This window comes from Ranitomeya variabilis, chromosome 6 (assembly GCF_051348905.1).
Source record: "Ranitomeya variabilis isolate aRanVar5 chromosome 6, aRanVar5.hap1, whole genome shotgun sequence".
Classification (NCBI taxonomy): domain Eukaryota; kingdom Metazoa; phylum Chordata; class Amphibia; order Anura; family Dendrobatidae; genus Ranitomeya; species Ranitomeya variabilis.
Genome location: NC_135237.1, coordinates 427,930,419 through 427,956,703, shown reverse-complemented (window position 1 = coordinate 427,956,703; position 26,285 = coordinate 427,930,419). Strand labels below are relative to the sequence as shown.

Below are 26,285 nucleotides of genomic sequence, written 5' to 3'. Positions count from 1 at the left end.
TGAAAACAAAAATGTGCTTGGGACAACGGAAATCCAATTCTTTTTGCTTTATTTTTCTTCTAATTATGTACAAAAATCTATATTTCATACCACTTGAATTGTTTTTACCCATTCTCCAGTACATTGTATGGCAAAATGAATGGAGTTATTCAAAACTACAACAAAGAAAGACCTCATATGTCCAAGTTTACAGAGAAAAAAAAAAAAAAAATGCCTATTAAGAAAGGGAAATAAAAACTAAAGCGCTAAAATTAAGAAAAATAAATAAAAATTGCAAAAAGACTTAACGCTACTATTTTATTTTTTCTTCTTCAATAAAGTAATCTTGCAATTTTCACACAGTCCACTGTAGCTTTTTGGATTCATATTCATACTTTGTCCTTTCAGGAAGAGTTTTCAGCAAGGCATCTTAGCACAGACTGGATTACACAGACAGGTAACATCTATACACACCGATAACACGATAGGCTAGGTCACTAATAGGCTAGGTCACTTGTGACCCTACTATCCTCCCTTCACAATGATTTTTTCACAAAAACCATTGCCATTTAAAATGTATAAATAAATAAATATATATATATATATATATATATATATATATATATATATATGTATGTATGTGTATATATATATATATATCTAATATATAAAGCTGAATGTGTATGTATGTGTGTGTGTGTGTGTGTGTGTGTGTGTGTGTGTGTGTGTGTGTGTGTGTGTGTGTGTGTGTGTGTGTGTGTGTGTGTGTGTGTGTGTGTGTGTGTGCGCGCGCGCGTCCGCGATTGGCATCTGAACCGTCGCAGCTACAGCCACAAAATTTTGCACAGTCACACGTCTGGACCCCGAGAGCGTCAAAGCTATGTTGTGAGGTGAAATTTAAACCCCGCGCTTTCCAATTCTCCAAACAATTTTGCCCCTATCTACATAATGGGGAAAAAATGAAAGGAAAAGTGTTGGAGGCAAATTAACAGCTGCCAGATGTGAACAAGGGGGACTTAAAGAATGAGAGCGATGGCGCCAAAGAGTATATACTGTACAGTTGCTAAGGTGGGGCCCCGACATGGGATAATCACCACACCACCACGGGGATATGAACACACACACAAAATGCGCCACACACTACCACGTGCTCGAACACATATACCACCCTCAGCGCACATTTCACCACACATACACCAACCTCGCCACATAAAAGTCGAAACACAAAAGTCGCCGCTCAAAACTCGCCACACATGCAAAACTCACCTCATGGAAAACTCGCCACACGCAAAACTTGCACACGCGGAAAAATTGCCACATGCACAAAAGTTGCAACACATGCAAAAGTTGCCTCACACAAAACTTGCACATACTCAAAAGGCGCCACGCGCAAAACTCGCCATGCGCAAAACTTGCTGCACACAACTTGCTACACTAACCTGTCACATATCAACCAATGCTGATAAGCAATACACAGAATACAGCACACATATATCTGTGTCCACATAAGGGGATTTTGTACAAGAAAAGCAAGAACAAATCCATGCAAAAAACACTATATAGAACCTACAAAGAAGATTATGCACAATTGGAGGATTAATATATCAAATAGTAATCTTTATTGAAATATAAAATACCAACAACAAATAAAGAAGATCTGTTTTAAAAGGATGTTATGAAGGTGACGCTGCACCTTAGCCGCAGGACAGAGGATAAGCTCAATACCATTCATTAATTACAATCAAAATAAGGAGACATGTGTGCTGATAAAACACGAGATATAAAGAGCCCGGCTGGTAAATAGTATCCAGTTCAGCATACACACATTAAATATCAAGAAATAACTTACAAAGATGAAGCATGGATACCTCCGACCTGCGGCGCCGCAGATATACACTATATACAGGAGAGATGACACACAGGTATATACTATATAGAGGAGGAGATGACACAGGTACATACTACATACAGCAGGAGATGACATACAGGTATATACTATATACAGGAGGAGATGACATACAGGTATATACTATATACAGGAGGAGATGACATACAGGTATATACTATATACAGGGGAGATGACATACAGGTATATACTATATACAGGAGGAGATGACACAGGTATATACTATATACAGGAGATTACATACAGGTATATACTATATATAGGAGGAGATGACATACAGGTATATACTATATACAGGGGACATGACACATAGCAGGTATATACTATATACAGGGGAGATGACATACAGGTATATACTATATACAGGAGATGACATACAGGTGTATACTATATATAAGGGAGATGACAAACATGTATATACTGAGGTGAACATGAGAGGTGTGAGGTGAAAATGAAAAGGTGAGAGTGCAAAATGAGAGGAGTGAGGGAAAATAGTGGAGTGATCGGAAAATGACAGATGTGAGGTCGAAATGACAAGTGTTAGGGGGAAATGAGAGGAGTGAGGGGGAAAATAAGAGGAGTGAGGGGGAAAATGAAAGATGTGATGGGGAAAATGAGAGGCGTGATGGGAAAATAAGAGAAGTGAGGTGCTATAACTAACCACAGATATTTACTATGCCCAGGCAATGCCGGGCTCTTCAGTATGTATGTATGTATGTATGTATGTATGTATGTATGTATGTATGTATGTATGTATGTATGTATGTATGTATGTATGTATGTATGTATGTATGTATGTATGTATGTATGTATGTATGTATGTATGTATGTATGTATGTATATATATATATATATATATATATATATATATATATATATATATATATATATATATATATATATATATATATATATATATATATACATATATACACACACACACACACACGGTAAATCCAAAAACCTGACTAAACAATAGGTCAATTTCTGGATGACAGCTTCCCTTTAAGGCAAACCTGACAGCATATTCAGAGCCAGGCAGCATGAATCAGTTACTGGTTGCATTGCTACAGCAATATAGTGTATGTTTCTGATAAAACATGGTTTTAAAAGCTGTCCAGGGACCATCCGACTAGGATAACTAGTCCAAGAGGCAGGTCCCCTGCGGCTACTCCCTGCCCCACTCCCCTAGATTGACAGGTCTGTCCCTGTGTGTGTATATGGAGGGGTTCTCCTTGGGGAGTTAAACCAGCAAGAGCCACAGTGAACCAGCACTTTTGGACTCGTCATCCTTGTCACATTGTCTTTTGCTGGCTTTTGAACAAATATATTCTCTGATAATAAATGACTGCAATAATGCAGTGTGTGTGATTCATGGCGCCTGTGGTTTGGATCGTCTGTCACATTCACTTTCGCTATAGGTTTAGAATAATCTAAAATGGTTATTTCTACAGAAATCATACAGTACAACCTGTGAAAAAAGGGGACAGATTAGTGGCTATAACATAAAAATTATCATATTTGGCTCTAGATCTTCCCTCACAAGGTGTCTGATAATCCAGATTCCAATTTAATTGCAAGTTTGTAGAAAAACAGGGCCATTACTTACTATCCAAATTATATGGCACCATGAAATAAGAGGATCTATTACAGAGGCATAAATAGTTATGCTACTTACTAGAAGATGCCATTTGTACTGGAACAATGTACTTACAATGCAGTAATTAAAGGGAACCTGACAGCACATATATGCTGCACGAGCCACAGTTTGCATGTATCCGACACTGGCTGAATAGTTTCAGCCATGTATGTTTGACGCTGAAACACTGACATTTCAGAGAAGAATATACTTTACAAGCCGCTTGTGACATAGCTGCACAGGAGACTAGTCAGACAGGTGGGTCCCGGAGACTTCTCCCCGCCTACTCCCCTATACAGGCACGTAGTGAGACCTGTCATTGGCTGTAGGCGAGGAAGAAGCCGCCTCGGAGTAGCCTGTGCTTCAGAGTCAAACAAACAGTGGGGAAAATAAGTATATGATACACTGCCGATTTTCCAAGTTTTCCCACCTACAAAAAAATGAAGAGGTCTGTAATTTTATCGTAGGTACACTTCAACTGTGAAACCGAATCTTAAAAAAAAAAAAAAAAAACCTAAAAAACCCCCCAGAAAATCACATTGTATGATTTAAAAAAAATTAAATTGCATATTATTGCATGAAATAAGTATTTGATCACCTACCAACCAGCAAGAATTCTGGCTCTACAGACGTGTTCATTTTCTTTAAGAAGCTCTCTGCGCTCATTACCTGTATTAATTGCACATGTACACTCAAACACATTCAAACTTCTACACCATGGCCAAGACCAAAGAGTTGTCTAATGACACCAGGGACAAAATTGTAGATAAGCACAAGGCTGGGATGGGCTACAGGACAATAAGCAAGTAGATTGGTGAGCAGGCAACTGTTGGCACAATTAATAGAAAACGGAAGAAACACAAGATGACTGTCAATCTTTGTCTGTGGCTCCATGCAAGATCTTGCCTTGTGGAGTAAGGATGATTTTGAGAAAGGTCAGGGATCAGCCCAGAACTACACAGGAGGACCTGGTCAATGAGCTGGGCCCACAGCCTCATACATTACTGTTCGTAACACATTACGCCGACATGGATTAAAATCACGTGGGACACGCAATGTCCTCTTGGTCACGCCAGCACATGCCCAGGCCCGTTTTAAGTTCACCAAAGACCATCTGGATGATCCACAGGAGGCATGGGAGAAGGTCATGTGGTCAGATGAGATCAAAATAGAACTTTTTGGTATCAATTCCGTCATGTTTGGGGGAAAAAGGATGAGTACAACCCCAAGAACATCGTCCAAACCGTGAAGCACAGTGGGGGTAATCCTCATACTTTGGGAGTGCTTTTCTGCAAAGGGGACAGGACGACTGCACCGTATTGAAGGGAGGATGGATGGGGTCATGCATCGTGATATTTTGGCCAACAGTCTCCTTCCCTCGGTAAGAGCACGATGGGTCGTGGCTGGGTCTTCCAGCATGACAATGACCCAAAACACACAGCCAGGGCAACCAAGGAGCTGCTCTGTAAGAAGCATTTCAGGGTCCTGGAGTGGCCTAGCCAGTCTTCCGACCTGAACACAACTATAGTAAGTAAAGCCAGCTCACTGAGTAACCACCGCAGGTGCAAGGAACTCCACGCTGATCAACGTAGTCACAGGAGAAAGGGAAAAAAAAAAGAACTTGTTCCAGCTCCATATCTGTAAAATTCAGGCTTGAAAGCTTTGATAAAGATCTTTAGTGATCGAAACGCGTCGCTCGTCCCGCTGTGCTTCTGGAGAGCATATTTCCACTGATTTTAAATTGACAAAATAAAGTTTCAAGACTGAATTTTACAGATATGGAGCTGGAACAAGTTCTTTTTTTTCCCTTCTGACCTGAATCCAATAGAATATCTTTGGAGGGAGCTGAAATTCAATGTTACCCAGCGACAGCCTTAAAACCTGAAAGATCCGGAGAAGATATGTATGGAGGAGTGGGCCAAAATCCCTGCTGCAGTGTGTGAAAACTTGGTCAAAAACTACTAGGAAATGTCTCACCTCTGTAATTGTAAACAAAGGTTTAGGTACTATAGGCTTATGTTCTGTTGTACTCACTGAGCTGCGGTTGTGGTAGGCACAGGAAGCGGTTTAATAAAAAAAGTCCAGTCAGGTTTATTAACCCATAAACCTGCTTAAACATAAGCAAACAAAAGTCAAAACAAACAGAAAATAAACAGTTCATACAGTACGGCGGGTCCACTCGATCAGGTCAGTGTCTTTAGTTAACATACTGGAGGCTCCACACCTCCTGTCAGATACCGAATGAGACACTTGGTCTCAATGTTGTCTGCCAAACCACGCCCCTGGGTGGGGATATGTGAGCAGTCATTCCCACCCATCTCTTGACAGCTCATAAAACCCAACCCAGGAATGACTTCACTCTCTCAGCACTATATGTGCTGGAGCATCCTTTCCAAGCTCACATCACCGAAGTTCTGCTTTTCTACTGTTTCAAATACTTATTTCATGCACTAAATGCAAATTAATTATGTAAAAATCATACAATAATTTTCTGGATTTTTTTAGATTCTGTCTCTCACAGTTGAAGTGTATCTATGATAAAAATTACAGACCTCTTCATTCATTGTAGGTGGGAAAACTTGCAAAATCAGCAGTGTATCAAATACTTCTTTCCCCACTGTACCTGGCTGAGATCATACATGCTAGCTCCTGTGGCTCAGGTATTAAGTATCTACTGTCGGGTTCTCTAATTATTTTACAGCATTTTTACAATCATTCTGTATTGTACATAATTTGAAATGTCCCAGTAGAAACCAAAGAGTAAAAAATAAAGCGAGAAATATAGAAACATGCATAATAAAGAAAGATAAATGTGGATTTTCATTAATTTAATTGAACAGATAGATAAGAATGTACTTACCATTCCAATGCACTTTCTTAAAATACTCCAAATACTGAAATCATTTCTGGAAAACATTGGGGACGGCAAAGTCGTTCTGACAAGAGAAACAGACGATGTTCAGTCATGGGAGAACTCTGTTCAGAAATAGAAGCGAGCATTTTGCAGCAGTAAATCAGTCTTTAGCTTTGAGTGTGTAAAGGCAGTACACGCTGATTTACTCCAGGGACATGGTCCATGATAAAAAGCTGGTTTATTGCTGCTCAGAATAAAAATATAAAACATTGCAGAAATTTCTTCACAATTATTTTATTTCTGCATGCCTAAGATTAGCGTTATTAACTGGAAGAATACCCAAAACAAAGACTATTTTTCTGACATCACGCGCTTAACTGAGAAATTCTGGATAACCAACAAAAATTATATCTAAAAAAACCAAAAACACTCATGGGAGTGGAGAGCAGTGAATATTCATTCCCTTTAGTTGATGGCACACGTGAACGCAAGGCAGCTGCAGGAAGCCGGCTGGTGCGACTAACACTGTGCCCGCTATTAAAGATCAATGAATATTCACTGCCCCACACGCCCATACTCCTGGCATGGGGAGCTGTGAGTATTCCGGCAGCTGCCCTCTGCTTGTAGGCAACACGACGTCACAGCCATGCGCTGCTTACAAGCATAAATTAGCTGCTGGCATGCATACCAGGATAAGGAAGAGAGGGCCATGCATACCAGGCTAGGGATGAGAGGGCCATGCATACCAGGATAGGATAGGGATGAGAGGGCCATGCATACCAGGATAAGGAAGAGAGGGCCATGCATACCAGGATAAGGAAGAGAGGGCCATGCATACCAGGATAGGATAGGGATGAGAGGGCCATGCATACCAGGATAAGGAAGAGAGGGACATGCATACCAGGATAGGGATGAGGGGGCCATGCATACCAGGATAGGGATGAGGGGGCCATGCATACCAGGATAGGGATGAGGGGGCCATGCATACCAGGATAGGGATGAGGGGGCCATGCATACCAGGATAGGGATGAGGGGGCCATGCATACCAGGATAGGGATGAGGGGGCCATGCATACCAGGATAGGGATGAGGGGGCCATGCATACCAGGATAGGGATGAGGGGGCCGTGCATACCAGGATAGGGATGAGGGGGCCATGCATACCAGGATAGGGATGAGGGGGCCATGCATACCAGGATAGGGATGAGGGGGCCGTGCATACCAGGATAGGGATGAGGGGGCCGTGCATACCAGGATAGGGATGAGGGGGCCGTGCATACCAGGATAAGGAAGAGAGGGCCATGCATACCAGGATAGGGATGAGAGGGACATGCATACCAGGATAGGGATGAGGGGGCCATGCATACCAGGATAGGGATGAGGGGGCCATGCATACCAGGATAGGGATGAGGGGGCCATGCATACCAGGATAGGGATGAGGGGGCCATGCATACCAGGATAGGGATGAGGGGGCCATGCATACCAGGATAGGGATGAGGGGGCCGTGCATACCAGGATAGGGATGAGGGGGCCATGCATACCAGGATAGGGATGAGGGGGCCATGCATACCAGGATAGGGATGGGGGGCCATGCATACCAGGATAGGGATGAGGGGGCCATGCATACCAGGATATGGATGAGGAGGCCATACACATATACATACAAATACACACAACAGGATAGTGGATATTAGTACACAATTGACCACATTTTTCGTTTTATTTTTTTCTAATTTCCTCCTCTAAAACCTAAGTGTGTCTTATGGTCTGGTGTGTCTTAGGCCAGTCTCACACATCCAGATATCCAGAAAAGGTCCCGGAGCTATCCATGTCCGTGTGTGCACGTAGGCAGTCTGTGCTGTCTGTGTATTGAAACAATTTGTTTCAATTTTAACCCTATGACTTTAAAAAAAAGCACACGGACGGCATCCGTGTGCGGTACATATTTACACACACCCATTGACTTTAATGGGTCTGTGTGATCTGTGCGCTTCCACGAACACTGACATGTCTCCGTGTTATGCACACGGACACACGGTCCGTGAAAACACGCCAACATCTGCAGAGACATTTATTTTAAATGTGTCTACGTGTGTTAGGGTACCGTCTCACAGTGGCACTTTTGTCGCTACGACGGTACGATCTGTGACGTTCCAGCGATATCCATACGATATCGCTGTGTCTGACACGCAGCAGCGATCAGGGACCCTGCTGAGAATCGTGCGTCGTAGCAGATCGTTTGGAACTTTATTTCGTCGCTGGATCTCCCGGTCATCGCTGGATCGGTGTGTGTGACACCGATCCAGCGATGCGTTCGCTTGTAACCAGGTTAAACATCGGGTTACTAAGCGCAGGGCCGCGCTTAGTAACCCAATGTTTACCCTGGTTACCATCATAAATGTAAAAAAAACAAACCGTACATACTCACATTCCGGTGTCCGTCAGGTCCCTAGCCGTCTGCTTCCCGTACTGACTGCCGGACGGAAAGTAAAAGCACAGCACAGCGGTGACGTCACCACTGTGCTCTGCTTTCACTTTACGGCCGGCACTCAGTCAGTGCGGGAAGCAGACGGCTAGGGACCTGACGGACACCGGAATGTGAGTATGTACGGTTTGTTTTTTTTACATTTATGATGGTAACCAGGGTAAACATTGGGTTACTAAGCGCGGCCCTGCGCTTAGTAACCCGATGTTTACCCTGGTTACCCGGGAACTTCGGCATCGTTGGTCGCTGGAGAGCTGTCTGTGTGACAGCTCCCCAGCGACCACACAACGACTTACCAACGATCACGGCCAGGTCGTATCGCTGGTCGTGATCGTTGGTAAATCGTTTTGTGTAACGGTACCCTTAGTGTCTCCAGTACGTGAGGAAACTATCATCACACGTACTGGAGCCACTGACATGTGAAACCGGCCTTATAGTCTGAAAAATACGGTAATCTGAAGACAGCAGGAGATATTGGCTGAGAAACCGAATTCAGGGATGTGTCACTTATGGGCGAGTGCTGTTTACTAATTGTGAAGAGAATAACATGGCCCTACTAGTCCGCCAACACCCCCTCCTGTGATAAACAACTCAGTCAATGGACTTAGTACACAGAGAGCTTGGTATGTGCGGGGGCAGCTCTCTGTTCTGCTTCATTCTAATACTATCTTCACATGTTCCGGTTTTCTGTTGCCAAAAAAGCTGCAGACAAAAAGAAGGTTTTCCTGGCTTTGCTTGCTGCATTTTTTGCTGCGTATTTCAGGATCCCAATGTTCAGATTTAGCTTTTAGTTTGCATTAAAAAAAAGCAAAAACGTAATGTGTGAACATAGCCCAAATCTAAAAACTCAGATTACAGAGTGCAACCATTGAACACAATCAAAGCGATACATTGTTGGATTCTATTTCCCTACATCAGGCTGCTCTCAGATGAAGTAGCAAAAACTTGTTGACAGATTCCCTTTAATGCTGCTCCAGAAGATAATCAAATTGGCAGCTTCCCTGGAAATCCATGTACAACCCAGTAATAAGTTTGAAACGTGAATAGAAAAGGCAGAACCGGGGAGACATTTACAAGAAAAGATCGTATCTACATGAAAATAGTATCAGTAAAAATGTCAGCTCGGGGCGCAAAAAATAAGCCCTCACCCAGCCCCTGATCACGAAAAATGGAGGCCCTACGGGTCCTGGAAAATGGAGCCTTTTTTTAAATGAGAAAATTTGGATTTTCTTTTATCACAAAAAAGAACCTATACAGGTTTGCTATCTACGGACTTGTAATGACCTTAAAAATCATAATGGCAGGTCAGTTTTAGCATATAGTCTACTGTACATGGTAAAAAAAAAGAAAAAAAAAAAAAAGATTTTCCCTTTTTGCAGTTTCAGCACACTTTAAATTGCTTACCCGTTTTCCAAGACACTATATGATAGCAATGGTGTCGTTCAACAGTACAACTCGTCCCGCAAAAAACAAGCACTCACATGGCCATATTGACAGGAAAATAAAAAAAAGTTACGGCTCTGGGAATAAGGGGAGCAAAAAATGGAAACCCAGAAACTGAAAAACCCAAGGTGGTGAAGGTGTTAAAAGTCTCAGAATTTTTCACATCACTAATAAGTCTGGAAAGGGAGAGAGTGGCACATGTAGCGGTCGACGGCCATTTTGGGCTTGTCCGCACTTCAATGGGTCCAAGGATCTGCGCAGACAGGCAATAGGCTGCTGCCAGAGATGTTTAGCAGTGACTCAGAGCACAGAAGTGCTTGGCAGAATGAGTGCTCCAGTATATGGGAGCACCCAGCGAGATAGCTGCCGGCCGAATGAAAGGACAGAGGTCTATAGGTTATGGGGGCTTTAATCAATTGTTCAGCTGATAAACCTTCAGGCAGCTGTATTTTAAGTACAGCACACTTATCCTATTACGTTTTAGTATCAAATCTGATTAAAGTTAACAAGATACTCGTATACACGACTAAATCACCAGAACCACCTGTCAGAACATACATCAACAGAACTTTCATCAGTACAGTAATGCATCACCACAACCACCATCAGTACAGTAATACATCACCAGAACTAAAAAAGACATCCCTAGAACCACAGACAGTACAGTAATCAATCACCAGAGGCCCAATCAGTACACAAATACATTGTCAAGAGTAATCAATTGCAGTGTCAGGTTAGCCACATATACAGTTGTACCACATTAACCTATAACCCCACTATGTCCATAACAATGGTAAGGAGGTGATTGAAGTGGTTGTTACCAGCCATCATACTATGGACCAAACAGGAAACAGTACTGCTTCGTAATAGGCAGTAGCGTTAAACATTTAAAGACTAACTTTACTTATGGAAGATATCTTACAGGTTTTCAGTCCATTCATTCGGAGCGAGTCTGAGGTCGGCTCAGTATAGAGAAGGGGCATCATGGGGTGAGATCTGAGACCCCCACTGTTTGTTCTAAATACCACTTAGAAGGGCACAGCTCAGGAAACGGTTATAACTTTCTACTCACTGCATCTATTCTGCACTCCGTGCATGCGCTCGTGTCTACTGAGCTGCATTCTTCTAGGAGATCTTTGTTTAGCAACTGGTGGGGGTCTCAAAACAGGTTGACCCACTGATCTGCTCAGAATGGGCATAAAAAAAATCCCAAAAGTTTAGATACTCTTTAAAGCGTATTTTTCAAATTAGAAAGTTATTCCCTATAAACAGAATAGGGAATAACTTTCTGATCGCTGGGGGTCCAACATCCATGGTCCCAACCAATCCTGAGAAGCAGCTCTGGTTGAATGGAGCAGTAGATCATCCGCAATACTGCTCCATTCATTCTAATGGGAACGCCGAAGACCAGCAGAACGCTGTGCAGGGCAATATCTGGCACTCCCACTAGGAATGAAAGGAGCGGTAGTGTGGATAATCACCCTTTACAACAGTTCTCGGAAATGCTGGTGGTCCACCCACCTGAGGATAGGGAATAACTTTCCAACTTGAGATAATGCTCCTTTTCAAAAGGGGTTAACACTGGAGCCAATAATGGGAAACTAATTATCGATCTACCTAAACAGGCCTGTCAATCACTTGATGCATGAGCAAAACATTCGTTCATAAGGTGAAATTATTTTTAAGCTTATTGAAAGGGAGAATGTCACCCAAAAATTATCTAGAGGACGTTGCCCCTATAAAACGAATACCAGGTATATGCAGTTTAGCTCATTAGCTAAAAAAGCAATGTTTATTTAATATGCAAATGAGGACACTTCTGTGCACCCTTGGAGTGGTCCAAGTCTTGGTGCTCCATAATGACCTAATATTTGAATATTAAAACCAGTCCCTTGCCTTGATTGATCGTGATCCATTGGTAAGAGCAAGTACTGTTTAACATCAGCTGCACCTGTCTGTGCTTGAGCACCCACACTGGAGGAGCACAGCAGCATGGTCCATGCATCAGTGCGGGTGTGCACACAATGTGGCTGTGCCACTCGATGCACCTGGGAGTAGCGAACGAGTGGCTTCAGTGATTGTGGATAAGGTGGTGTGATGTGCTGTCTGCTCACTTCAACGCTCTTCTTCCTTGTGGAATCCGCAGGCTGCAACCAGGCGTTAGATCATGCCTGCAGTCACATTGTGTGCGCACCCACACTGACATCTGGAGTGCTACTGTGCTCCTCCAGTGTCAGGCCACAAGCGCAGAAATACAAAGTGATTTTAAGCAGCACTTAAAGGACTGCTGTCAGTAAAGACAAGCGACTGACTTTAACATGCAAATAGGAGGTTGTAACGGTGCACCAAGGCATAGGCCGTGGGAAGGGTGCACAGAACCACCCTCAAAAATAAAATATCAAGTTAAAACTGTATATGCCTGGGCTAGTGTTCCCTATATAAATGCAGATTTATTGGCATTTTGAGAGTGAAAAAATCCCTTAAAATATAATCGTTCTCCGCAACACATTGTCCTGTGTACACGTGCTGCTGAGAACAATGCTTTCAATGTGCACAGAACGATCATGTTAATCGATTTCGTGCTGCTCATGTTTACCAGCCTCTTATGTCATTAATTTTACTTTTAATCTTGTCTTGTCGGATTTGGTTTTTATCTCGACTCATGTGGTGTCTTCAATAAACATATGGATTTATTATATGACGCCACTTTTTTTTTCCCCAAATAGTTTCTTTTTGGTTCTATATTTGTCTGCTGGGTTGTGCCGAATTGCACCTACTATATATATTTACTTTGGGACATACTCATACTCTTATGGTACATTGTCACCACACTATTTTCTCCTATAAAATATGACAGCAAAACCACCACACTAGCCTCTCCATTAATTTTACCAGCCACTCCTTCAATGTCCCCACTAAACAGCGAGTTCTCCCATGCTACCAATTGTCCATACTAAGCCCCCTACTTTCCATATCGATCCACCCAAGCTACCCCATTCTTCATACTGAGCCCCCAGCCACACTTCTCCACACCAACCCCTATGAGCCACCTTTTCTCCATACCGAGCGCCCCCCAGTCACCCCTTCTCTATACTGAGCTCTCCCTTCTCAATTCCGAGCCTTCCATGCTACACCATTCTGCATACAGAGTCCCCCCATGCAACCCCTTCATCATACTGAGCTCCTTCATTCTCTATACAGAGCCCTCCGTGCCACTTTTTTTATACAGAATTCCCCATTCTTCATATCAAGTCCCCATGCTACCCCCTTCTCCGTACAGAGCCCACTCATGCTACCCCCCTTCTCCATATCAAGTCCCCCCATGTTCTCCATACCGGGCTCCTCCATATCGGGCCAGCCTCTATCTTTGGCTCTAAGCGCTTACCTGCTACAGGCTCCAGCTCGTCGTCCTCCGCACTCTGCAATGATGTCAGCAGCGAGATGAGGTAAACTCATCGAGCTGCCAGGACGTCCGTAGTGTGTGTACACCGCCGCACATCAGGTCACAGAGCCGACTGGATCTCCACTGACCTCAAAGTGCCGGTGAGAGCTCATACTGTATACAGAGGGGCTATTTGGGGGGCTCATACAGTATATAAAAGGCTGTGTGCAGGCTTATACGGTATACAGGGGGATGTCCGCAGACTTCTACTCAATATTAAATGATAAAATATAAATTATAAAGAATCGGTTATTAATATTGAGCAGAATTAACTTCAGCCAATTGATTCGGACTGCCACAACAGTCAAGGTCTCTCATGCGACCACCCAGGAACATTAATTGCCTACCATAGGTTTATGCACTTACATCATACGAGGAGTTCTAGTTACTGACATCACCCCCCGCACAACACAACATGAAGCCAAGTAATTTCCACAGAAGCTTCACCAAGACATTAAATGACAAAACTGATGGAACTGCTTCACTGAATTACCAGAAAACTAGGTAAGGCAATTCCAGACGAGTTATCATGTGGGACTAGTGACGGGATAAGTTAATAAAAAAATAAAAATAAAAACACGACAAAGGCGCTACTTGAAGTAAATGGTATACCGAATAAAAAATATCAAAATAGAAGCCTATGGATATGCTAATGTATACACCAGGAGCGGCGTCCACCTTCAGATCAGTGCACAGGTGCAGTGTGTACTTTACATTTTGATTTAAAATTAAAAAAAAAAACCTTCTGATTTATTTAGGCTCATACTCAACTATGGAAATTATGTACAGGGGTGAAGAAGCTACGCCTTCATTTATTTTGGGATGACTAGAAAGATACAGAATTCCTAATGAAGATTCATGTTAATTAGGAAACAGGAAAATTAGGAATCGAGAAAATCTCTCACACAGCTCACAATATATATTGGGTGAATCTGCAGGTAAATAGAGTTAATATCCCGTGTAGCCAGCTTTCTGGTCTAGCAGCTACAGGGAGAAAATTAAGCTTATTCTCCCTACTGCCCCACACTTCATAGGGGCAATGTAGAGAGGTTACAGGCACTGCTCACTATTCAGTGAGCGACAGAGAGCTGAAATCCCTCCCTGGAACCGTCAATGACGGCTGCCTCTGCAGCATGTGTGTGAAGGACAGACAGTCGGTGAGGGATTTCAGCTCTCTCACTATATAGTGAGTGCTTACGATAATACTTCTCTGCACCTCCCCAATGACAGGCAGCAAGTGGCGGCTGGGAGAAGAAAACTTATTTTTTCCCTGTAACCGCGTTCCCATTAAGCCGTCTACACAAGATGTAGATGCTATATACCATCAGATTAGCACTACATCTGCAGGCTTATTGTGTTTCTGGATAGGAAACCTTTTTAATATCTGTCAATAACAGCTTTAGTGCCCATTAGCAGCCAGAGGACAGCCAATACAGCAGTTGTAAAGTACAAAAGCAAACTCTAGAAGACTTAAACCAAGAGCGCAGCAATGGGAAGTACCTGGCATGATTTCAGAGGTCATGATATGTGCAAGGTATGTCCTGTACTTCCTGTAACACTGCACTACAGAAACTCATCAATGCAAGAGGATGATACAATCGCAAGGGGGAATATCAATTGACAGAAGCTGCAAGAAGTCGTTTTCCATGTGAGGTTTAGCAAACGAATATATTTTAATTAGAAAACACAAATGTGGTCTGCGTGTGCCATGATTGCTTTACAATGAGTATATACAGAAAGGCCGTGCACATGTAGCTCCTTCAAAGACAAGTCCAGCATAACTTTTACATGGTCAGTCCCGTTCCTGAGAAAACTACAAATGAGGCTGAAGACATTGTAAATCTGAAGCCTCTGTCACTCCAGCTCTATTCCTCACCCAGCGCAGCCTCCTCTTGACTAACTGCTCCCTTGCCTGAAGTAGCACAGGATAGAGGCTGCAAGCGGAAGGAGATTATGCTGGTCAGGGAATAAAGCTAGAGTGACAGGTTTGAGATGGACCATAGCTTTTCAGGCTCATTTACACATCGATAAGCACGCACATTTCTCAGTGAGGGAGGATAGGACTGCCCATGCACGTAGTCGTGGGTGTGCGGGCACCATCTTGCCGCATCGACGAGGAGGCTGCAGAGAGAGGGAGCTTAGGCGCAGCATGGACTGGGAGGAGATCTCTCTGATGGGGGGTGGGGAGGTCGGTCAGCAGGCATCAGCAGCAGGCTCCTACCGAGCAGAGGACGCTGTCTCCTTCTGGGCAATGTGTTCCACAAGATGGTGTCCCGCCACAGGAGGGAGAGGATGGGTGCCCCTCCCCTACCCTTCTGCAGTGCCAAGCGGATGAGTCTCCTCTGTCCCCCAAGGTTAAGAGGATCCCTCAGAAAAATAACAGATCAGAAAGGGATGGAGAGGGAATGGTTTCCCTGACAGGTCTCCCCTATATTTCCCATTCTGCTAATAATGCAGAGGTTTCAATTGATTACACAGGTGAGTCCTCTGAAAAAGAGGGTCAATTGAGTGCTCCTCCTTATTCATCCTGGAAAAGACTTCTTGCACAATTTCCTTCCAAGGATGATTTTAAATCCTTAATTGCAGTGGTCAAGGAGACCTGTAGGTATGAGATTGCCTGTGCGAGACTGGATTTGCAGCAGCTAGTTGGCCATATAGACTCTCTGGGGGGGGGGAACATGATACCACTAGATCTCATGTGGCTGATCTCCATCGGTTAACCTGATTACAGCAGATGTCTGTTAGAGACCTACGAGGGCAACTGGAAGATCTGGATAATAGAGGGAGGAGGTGCAATATCAGCGAGGGGGGTGTTCCAGAATTTAATGGGGAAAAAAACTCAAAATTAATTCTTCAGGAGAGCTTTAATGCTGTGTTAGGGGAACCTCCCTTAACATCTATTAAATTTGACAGTGCTCATCGTGCCTTACAACCTAAGGGGTCAACCTCATATCTACTGGATTTCATCTATTGTCTCCATGCCTGAGACTAAAGAAAAGATCATGGCAAAGGCAAGGTTGCAGAAAGATTATTCTCAGGGACTGTGATCCAGTTGTTTACGGATTTGTCCAGTTTCACACTAGAGAAAAGAAAGCTCTTCAGACTTTTGTTTTCCATTTTGAAAGACCTTCGTATCCCGTAACGATGGGGTTTCCCCTTTGCCCTGACAGCTCGCAGAGAAGGAATCTCAGCGACGCTATGTTCCTTGGAGGACCTTCCAGCTTTTTCTGAAGCTATGAGATTGCACATACCCAAGATGTAGGACTGATGCTCTTCTGCTGGTTGGATTACCGCCACCTCTGATCTGGAACCAGAGGAAGAGAAAAGAGCGGGGAGGTCTAAGAGAAAGAGCGAATAAAAGAGGACTACCTTCCAAAAGACTTAGTTGAAAGAGTCCTTCTTGGGGTTGTCTGAATTTATTGTTTAATGTCTCATAATATATGTTAGAGGGTTACTTTTAGCATTTTTCTTATCTGAGCATGTATTGGCAGGTAGAGACACATTCATATATTAATATGTCAGTTTTATGAAGCTGTTTAGTTGTTTTGTGGATTTATCCACATGGTGTCATTCTTAATGGCCAGGAGGAGCCCTGGCTCTTTGCTCTCTTTTCTATTCTTTCGGGCTGGTCAGACTTTGGGCACTGCCGCCTAGGACAGTGTTTCTCAACTCCAGTCCTCAAGACCCCACAACAGGTCATGTTTTCAGGATTTCCTTAGTATTGCACAGGTGATAATTTTATCACCTGCTCAAGCATTAATTCCATCACCTATGCAATACTAAGGAAATCTTGAAAACATGACCTGTTGTGGGGTCTTGAGGACTGGAGTTGAGAAACACTCGCCTAGGAGATTTTTCCTGGGGCTACATTGCTAACTGGTGGGCTCAGTTTAGTCCACAGGAGTACAGGTGTATCTCACAAAATTAGAATATCATCAAAAAGTGAATTTATTTCAGTTCTTCAATAGAAAAAGAGAAACATATTAGATAGAGTTATTACAAACAGAGTGATCTATTTCAAGTGTTTATTTCTGTTAAAGTTGAAGATTATGGCTTACAGTCAATGAAAACCCAAAAGTCATTGTCTCAGTAAATTAGAATACTTTATAACACCAGCTTGAAAAAAATGATATTAAAATCCGAAAATGTTGGCCTACTGAAGTGTATGTTCGGTAAATGCACTCAATAATTGGTCAATGCTCCTTTTCATCAATTACTGCATCAATGTGGTGTGGCATGGAGGCAATGACCCTGTAGGATTGCTGAGGTGTTATGAAAGCCCAGGATGCTTTGATAGCAGCATTCAGCTCGTCGGCATTGTGCAGTCTGGTGTCTGAGCTGTCTCTTTACAATACCCCATAGATTCTCTATAGAGTTAAGGTCAGGTGAGTTTGCTGGCCAATCAAGCACAGTGATACTGTTGTTTTTAAACCAGGTATTGGTACTTTTGGCAGTGTGGACAGGTGCCAAGTCCAGCTGGAGAACGAAATTTCCATCTCCAAAAAGCTTGTCAGTAGAGGGAAGCATGAAGTGCTCTAAAATTTCCTGGTAGACGCCTGCGCTGACTTTGGTCTTGATAAAACACAGTGTACCTATACCAGCAGATGACATGGCTCCCCAAACCATCACTGATTGTGATGGTTTGGGGAGCCATGTCATCTGCTGGTATATGTACACTTGTGTTTCTACCCTTTCTATTTGCCCAGGTACAACAGTTTGGATGGAAGAATTATGACCGCAGAGAGAGTTTGGAATTTCTTCACCTGCTGTGGGTTCTTGGTGGGGGGACATTTTCAGGGTCCTTGATCTATGAGAGTACCTCTCCTGTTCATTATGGCTGACTTAATTTCATTGAATGTTAGGGGTCTCAATTCCCCTAGGAAACATAGGCTCACTTTACAGGAACTAAAGTCTCAGAGCTGATATTACCTTTATCCAAGAAACCCATTATGATAAGGCTGGAACGTTTAATTTTGTCCTCGACACCTTTCCTGTGTCTTATTCAGAAAATAGCAATAATAAGAGGGGAGGTGTTGCAATATTAATATTTTCACTTTGCCCCATACAGGTGAATAGGACATATTTATCCTCCGGGAAAATTTATTGTTTTGGAGGCCTCATTAAGGGGGCAGGTCCATTAATTTGAGTAATTTATACGCCCCAAACACGGGGCAGATTCGCTTTTTGAGGAGAGTATTCTCTCTTCTTCAGAAACTTCCGCCGCTGGCTTTAGTGGTAGGTGGGGACTTTAATATTCCCCTCTCAGAGGCTTCTGATGGAGCCTATTCCCAAGGGAAAGTCTATCTCAGAATGTAATTAGACTGGAATTAGATTTTAGGAAATTAATTAGGGCCAATTCCCTTTTTGATTTATGGAGGATACAGGCACCCTGGGGAAAGGGCCTTTTCTTTTTTTTTCCTCTTACCCTCATCACACCCATACCAGAATAGATTTTTATTTTGCAAACATATTTCTTAGGATGTTGGAAAAAGTGGAGATGAGTCAAATAACTTAGTCTGATCACGCTCCTGTGATGTTGGATCTTAAATGCACTCAACCTCCTTCCCGGGCACATAGTTGGCGCCTGAATGAGTTCTTAATCAAAGATCCTAATATTAGAAACACTTTATGGACTCTCTCACAGAATTATTTCCTCTTAATGAGGGTTCAGTTTCTTCCCCTTCAGTCCTGCAGGAGGCTCAAAAGGCAGTGATGAGGGGGTATTGTATAAAAGAGGGCTCTAGATTGAAAAAGAATGCTAAATTTGAATATAATAGACTAGTCTTGCAACTTAAACTAGAAAGTAAATTGGCTGATTCACCTTAGTTAGGGACTTTGTGGAAAGTTGTGGCGATTAGAAACAGGTTAGAAGACATTTCTATACGTAAATTTGATAAACAACTCCTATATACGAAACAAAAAATATTATGAAAAGGGTAATAAGGCTCATTCATTACTGGTTAGGCAACTGAGGGAGAGAGTCTCATCCTGTAACCCCCAGGCTATTAGAGGAGATGACGGCACAATTCACTATAACCCGGCGGAAATCTCAAACTTATAATTTAGAATATAAATCATAGAACATAGCCTAAAAGATACCCTTCCCAAGGATGTGGAAACTAGAGGTACCTTGTTGCAGAACTTTTTTAATCAGCCAGTAGCTAAAGAAGAGATCATAGATATCTTGAAGAACCTTCCCTTGGGTAAATCTCCCGGCCCAGATAGATTGACCTATTTGTATTATAAGACCTTCTTAGAGGAGATTACACCCAACATGATTAAGATGTTCATTTCTTTTATGGAGGGTTCTCCCATCCCAGGTTCACTCTCGCACTCCTATCTGATCCTTGTCCCCAAGACTGGAAGGGATCCCTTGCATTGTTCAAACTATAACCCAACAGCTTTATTAAAATTCTGACGTTAATTTTTACCCGCATACTAGCCAACAGGCACAATTCCTGGCTGCCCCGGCTTGTTGACAAGGACCAGGTGGGTTTTGTTCCCTTTCATCAGGGGGCGATAATACTAGACGGGCAATAGACTTGATAGAGGTCTCTAACAAAAATACTGTGCAAACCCTTATCTTGAGCCTGGATGCAGAAAAGGCATTTGACCAACTAAATTGGTCTTTTCTGTTTGAGACTATGAGGGCATTTGGTATCTCAGGGGCTTTATTAAAATCTCGAATGAAATGCATCAGGGATGCCCCCTATCACTTTTACTATATGTTCTGTGCATAGAGATTCTAGCTGCCATCATACAACAAAATCCTAATATTTCAGGGGTAGAGGTGAGAAAAAGTTGACAAGATTTATTTATTTGCGGATGATGTACTTTTGACCCTTACTAAACTTCATGGTACTTTACTCAATCTCATGGAGGTTTTAAAAATATACGGGGGCTTATTGGGTTATAAATTAAATACTACTAAAACAGAAGCCATGCCGTTAAATGTTCCCGCGGGCATTCTGGACCATTTGAAATTAAACTTCAAATTTAGATTGAAGATTAACGCTGTCAAGTATTTGGGGGTTCACTTGTCCACTTCTTACAATACACTTTAGAATTGCAATTTTCCTTCATTTTTTTCTGAACTGAGGAAATTATTAGATAAATGGATGCCACTTTCGCTTTCCTTGACACGTCGTATAGCCTCCATTAAGATGTCTCTTGTCCCCAAGGTGCTTTACTATTTTGAAACTCTTCCAGTTAAGGTACCCATGGGGGAACTTAAGTCCTTTCAGGTCTCTATAACGAAGTTCACATGGAATGGAAAGTGTCATCGTATCTCTAAGCGTGATGGAAATAGAAAATCTATGGATAGCCCCAATCCATCTGAATGCCTTGTCATGGACAAACAAACCAATCAGGGTTTCAGTCTCGCTATTGGGACATATGCAGTTTACGAGAGAGGTTTGGTTAACGTGTATGAGGAAGTTTAATTTGGCTTCTCACAACTCGCCAATGATATCATTAACTTACCAACCTCTGATTCCAAATAGCATGGATCCTACAATTGTCCACTAGTGGATTTTGGCGGGATTGTTCAGATGTGGGGACCTGGTGGATGGTGACACGCTGGAAGTTTTGTCGTTTGATGATATCAAGTCTAGGATTTCCCATATCTAATAGGGAGTTCTTTCAATTCATGCAGATTAAGCACCTTGCTTTATCGTTATAGGGAGCATCAAAGGAGTCCTCACTATCTGAGAGGATTTGCAAAAGAGGCCCATTAACCAAGGGATTAACACCGGAAATATATAAGATAATAAATCACCTCCATGAGGGTCAGCAATGAAAACATCCGTACATGATTAGATAGGAATCTTGATAAGGAGTATCCGTATAAAATTTTGATGTTCTGGTACCACAATCCAGATCTCCTCCACAGATTGAATCCTTAGCTCTCAAACCTTTGTTGGCGTTATGGTTTGGAGGTTGGCTCTCAATACCACATATTTTGATCTTGTCCGGAGATCATTAGTTTTTGGGAGGAAGAAAGTGCCTTAATTTGCAGGGTTCGTTTTGTGGAGGTTAAATTTGATTCAGCTATTTTTCTCCTAAATCTCTCTTTTAGAGAGGTGGGGAAAATGCATATAAATGGCTGTTACACATTCTCACTGCGGTGTGGTGTTTGATAGCTCTTAATTGGAAACAGACCTCCCCCTTCCCACCAACACTTACTAAATAGAATTGATAACACCCGTAGAATGGAATATATGACAGCTTTGCTGAGAGCTGGAGTGGACAGATTTGACACAATTTGGGCTCCTTGGGATTATTATTGGACTCAGATTGGCATTTAGGACTTTTTTCTCTTAATATTTCTACACAGTTTGTGCCTTTATCCTGCCTTTTCTCCTTATCCCTTTCTGTCCATGTCTCGTCTTTTTTATATTTGTTAAGGTATCAGCTAGTGGATTAAAGGATGGAGCTAGCATATAGTGTAATCAATCATTCTCACAATTTTTTTTTTTTTTTTTTTTCCCCCGAACTGGATTTGGAGTCTATCACTAAACACATCAGTTTCTGTTCCATTAGGGGGAGCGATCCCTCATACTTTATGTACCGGTAACTGCATTTAGTATTTGAAGCCCTTTCAATTGTCTTATTTTCGTTTTTTTACATTGCACTTTGACAGATGCCTAGAATGCAACTATTCGGTTTTTTTTGCTTACAATCGTCTATATATAAAACGTTAATAAAAATTTACAGTTTAATAAAATATATATGGATCAGCTGTATATTGGATACAGTCAATCCTTCTATTAGGATGTAATGTTAAAGTGAGTCTGCCAGCAGGTTTTTGCTATTAAATTTAAGAGCGACATAAGGAAGAGACAAGAAGCCTGATTCCAAGGGTATATCACTTATTAGAATGTGAGCTGTAGTTTCAATTTAATCAGTGTTTTATCAGCAGGATATTAACAATGCTGGACTAAGGGTACCGTCACACAGTGGCATTTTTATCGCTACGACGGCACGATTCGTGACGTTCTAGCGATATCGTTACGATCTCGCAGTGTCTGACACGCTACTGCGATCAGGCACCCAGCTGAGAATCGTACGTCGTAGCAGATCGTTTGGAACTTTCTTTCGTCGCTGGATCTCCCGCTGTCATCGCTGGATCGTTGTGTGTGACAGCGATCCAGCGATGCGTTCGCTGGTAACAAGGGTAAACATCGGGTTACTAAGCGCAGGGCCGCGCTTAGTAACCCTTTGTTTACCGTGGTTACCAGGAGAAAAAGTAAAAAAAACCAAACCGTACATACTCACATTCCAGTGTCCTTCAGGTCCCTTGCCGTCTGCTTTCCGCTCTGACTGTCTGCCGGCCGGAAAGTGAGAGCAGATCACAGCGGTGACGTCGCCGCTGTGATCTGCTTTCACTTTACGGCAGCACTCAGTCAGAGCAGGAAGCAGACGGCAAGGGACCTGAAGGACATCAGATGGTGAGTATGTACGGTTTGTTTGTTTTTTTACTTTTACGCTGGTAACCACGGTAAACATCGGGTTACTAAGCACGGCCCTGCGCTTAGTAACCCGATGTTTACCCTGGTTACCAGCGAACCTCGGCATCGTTGGTCGCTGGAGAGCGGTCTGTGACAGCTCCCCAGCGACCACACAACGACTTACCAACGATCACGGCCAGGTCGTATCGCTGGTCGTGATCGTTGGTAAATCGTTATGTGAGACGGTACCCTAAGTCACACAAGTAAGCCAGTCAGGCTGACCTGTACAAAATTCTATGTAGCAGGAAGAGGTAGGGGCTCCAGCTCTAGCTCCCTCTTCCTCCTACATAGAATCTCCGTAATATAGCAGTGTCCTCACTGAATACAGATTGTACAAGTGCACTGAGAATTTTGAAAATGATCGATCAGTCCTGAGAATGAAGCAGATTTCTCGGATATATCCCCATCAGTGCTACATCAATTTGTGTGAACAGGCTGGTAAATCTGCACCAGTAGGCCAGTTTAGCGGCCTTGATAGGTGCATCTAAATATGCCATGAAGCTTAGTCCCCTTCTTTCATCTATAAACTTTAATTATTTCTCAGAGGTAATCTGTAGGTTGGATCAAACTTCCTAAGATATCTATATGAGCATGTAGGTCAAAGGAAGCTGAACAACATTATACCGTACAATTAGAATCTCTTTGGAATCACATATATCCTTATATGTAATTGAGCTATTGGGAACTATGGGCCAGACATAAATTTCAGTGAGAATCTGCCCTGAGAGCCAATTTAAAATAAAAGGGGGCATGGCCAGTGTGAGACAAGTAACTTACACAGAACAGTAGAACTGAACTTTGTCTCATTCCAAACACATTTACTGCAGCTCTCACAGCTCTGCTGTATTACAACCCGGCCTGCCTGTAAGATTGAAGCTGAGAGGAACCTGCAGATGTGTCAGGTATAATCACACACAGCTCTGCAGTGAGATCAGGAGAGCGGCCATTACACATCACACTGGTAATGCATCCTTTTAGTTCAAATAATCTATTGTCACCTCAGCATTCCTATTCTAATAGCAGTCTAGGGTTTGTCAATACCTGTGAAACAAATCATATCTGTACTGTGGTCTGCAGGCAGAGGTTGATGCTAAAACTCCACCCCATCACTCCATTCCCATCATATGGGTAGAGCACAGAAATGAAGACTCACAGTTCAAGTCTGAACCATGCCCACCACTGCCAACTTGTCAGACGTCCCACCGAAGGTCCTGAGTGGGGCATCGAGGAAGGTAATGAATGTGGAGATTAATTAATTTACATTTAAAACGTTAACATGCCTTTAAAATTTCCATGTTTTACAAGTACTACTCAAGTTAGAAAATCAAGCAGAATACTACAAAGTGCATATATAACATGGAAATTAAAGACCATCTAACATACAGGGAGAGGGGCTGAGGACACAGCTACCTTATGTGTACGGACACCTGTACTTGGTACACAGACTCAAATACCATATGATATAAACAGGATTTATAACAGACAACCAGAAACATTTGTGGCCCATTGTGAGTAATACAAGGATTAATGGTCACAGATGTTGATAACACTTTTTTTTTTTTTTTTTAAATAAAACGCTCAATCTGGTCAAGCTTCAGTGTTAACCCCTCGCTTCTCAGAGCAAAAGGTCATGGCAACCAGCGATGTACAAACCTTTATGAAATTCAATGGTTCCAAACTGTACATTAAAAACTAAAAACAAAGCTTGAGAACTAGCATTAGTGCCATCTCATGGTAAGAAGATGTGAAATCAAGTATAAGGTATTGAAATAATTGAGAAAGTAAAAGAAACAAAGTGCAGCTCACAAGTAATGTCCGGAGTTTCCGCTAAATCACTCTAAAGAGAAAACAAGGAAATGCCAAATAACATGCGTGTCTGCCTAGATTGATGGAAATCAACGCGTTTCTGGTGCATTAAGCACCCTTAGTCACGGTATGGTATACTGACGTGCACCAGAAGAGTCAGGGTTTCCTATAGCTCTAGGCCTACATAGATAAAGTTTGGAATTTTTAATATGTATCAAAAGATGATTTTTCTTTATATCCATGGAGCTGGATCTCTTCTCCTTGAAACCCAAACTTACAGTCCAATCACTCATGATGTTTTGCATAATGTACTGACATGTAAGTAGGCAACAAAATAAGTCAAATTCTTCTTCTGTTCTCCTCCCGGAGTCATTACATCTCCCCTGTCGCATCAATACCATGACATGAGCGGACATGTCACTGCCTCCTAGTGTCAGTGAACATAACATTCCAGGGTCATGATACATTCTGATATCCCACTTCCACACGAGAACCTCAAGCATTACAAACAAGACGAAATCTACACAAATGTGCTCCAACCTAATGAAGTCCCATTAAAGGGAACCTGAATATGAGGCAGAATGTTATAGAGCAGAAGATGATCAGACTGATGTACATTTTTTGTACGAAAAGTTTCAGTAAACTTTTATTCATTAAATTCCCTGGTGTTTGTATCCATATGAGTCCAGTGGGCGGTTCTACTCAGTCACTGACCTGTATGACTGTGCATGCAGTGAGTCACCAATCACTATTAGGACCGCCCTCTGGACCCATATGGAAACAAATACCAGGGATTTCAATAAATAAAATACAAGTTATACCATAATGATAAATCGGGTGAAATTTAAGACTAAGTCCCCTCTTAATGAATTAATGGCGTCTGCGACTTATGCCCCCTCATCAAGATGGATGTGTTTCACCCCAGTCCTGAAGGGGCGTAATTAGGTCAATTCACTAAGTGGGGTACGCCTCTTACTGAATACAAAGCTGCGTGCTCCTCACTGCAAATCTATTCACTTGGCCTGGAGTAAGATTTGAGGTGTGGGTACGCCACAGCTCGTCATGAATTAGATGAGCTGTGGAGCCACAAACAAAATTCCACCCCAGCTCCATCCACTTTGGCAGAGCTGGATGAAATTGGCAAGTACGCCAAAAGTCCTAACATTTCTGTGCTAAAGTGTTAGGCAAAAATTCTGAAACTTTTCATATTGATTTATGTCAAAA

The 26,285-nt window shown here is 42.5% G+C and overlaps 1 protein-coding gene across 7 annotated transcripts in view; it reads right to left on the bottom strand.

Moving 5' to 3' along the window:
- Window positions 1–26,285, bottom strand: part of OSBPL1A (oxysterol binding protein like 1A) — a 253,732-nt gene that overhangs the window by 33,038 nt on the left and 194,409 nt on the right. For all 7 annotated transcript variants that reach the window (XM_077270363.1, XM_077270362.1, XM_077270364.1 and 4 more), the window contains one exon: window positions 6,385–6,460. In XM_077270363.1, coding sequence (XP_077126478.1) covers window positions 6,385–6,460 — 76 coding nt within the window. The remainder of the gene's footprint in view (window positions 1–6,384; window positions 6,461–26,285) is intronic.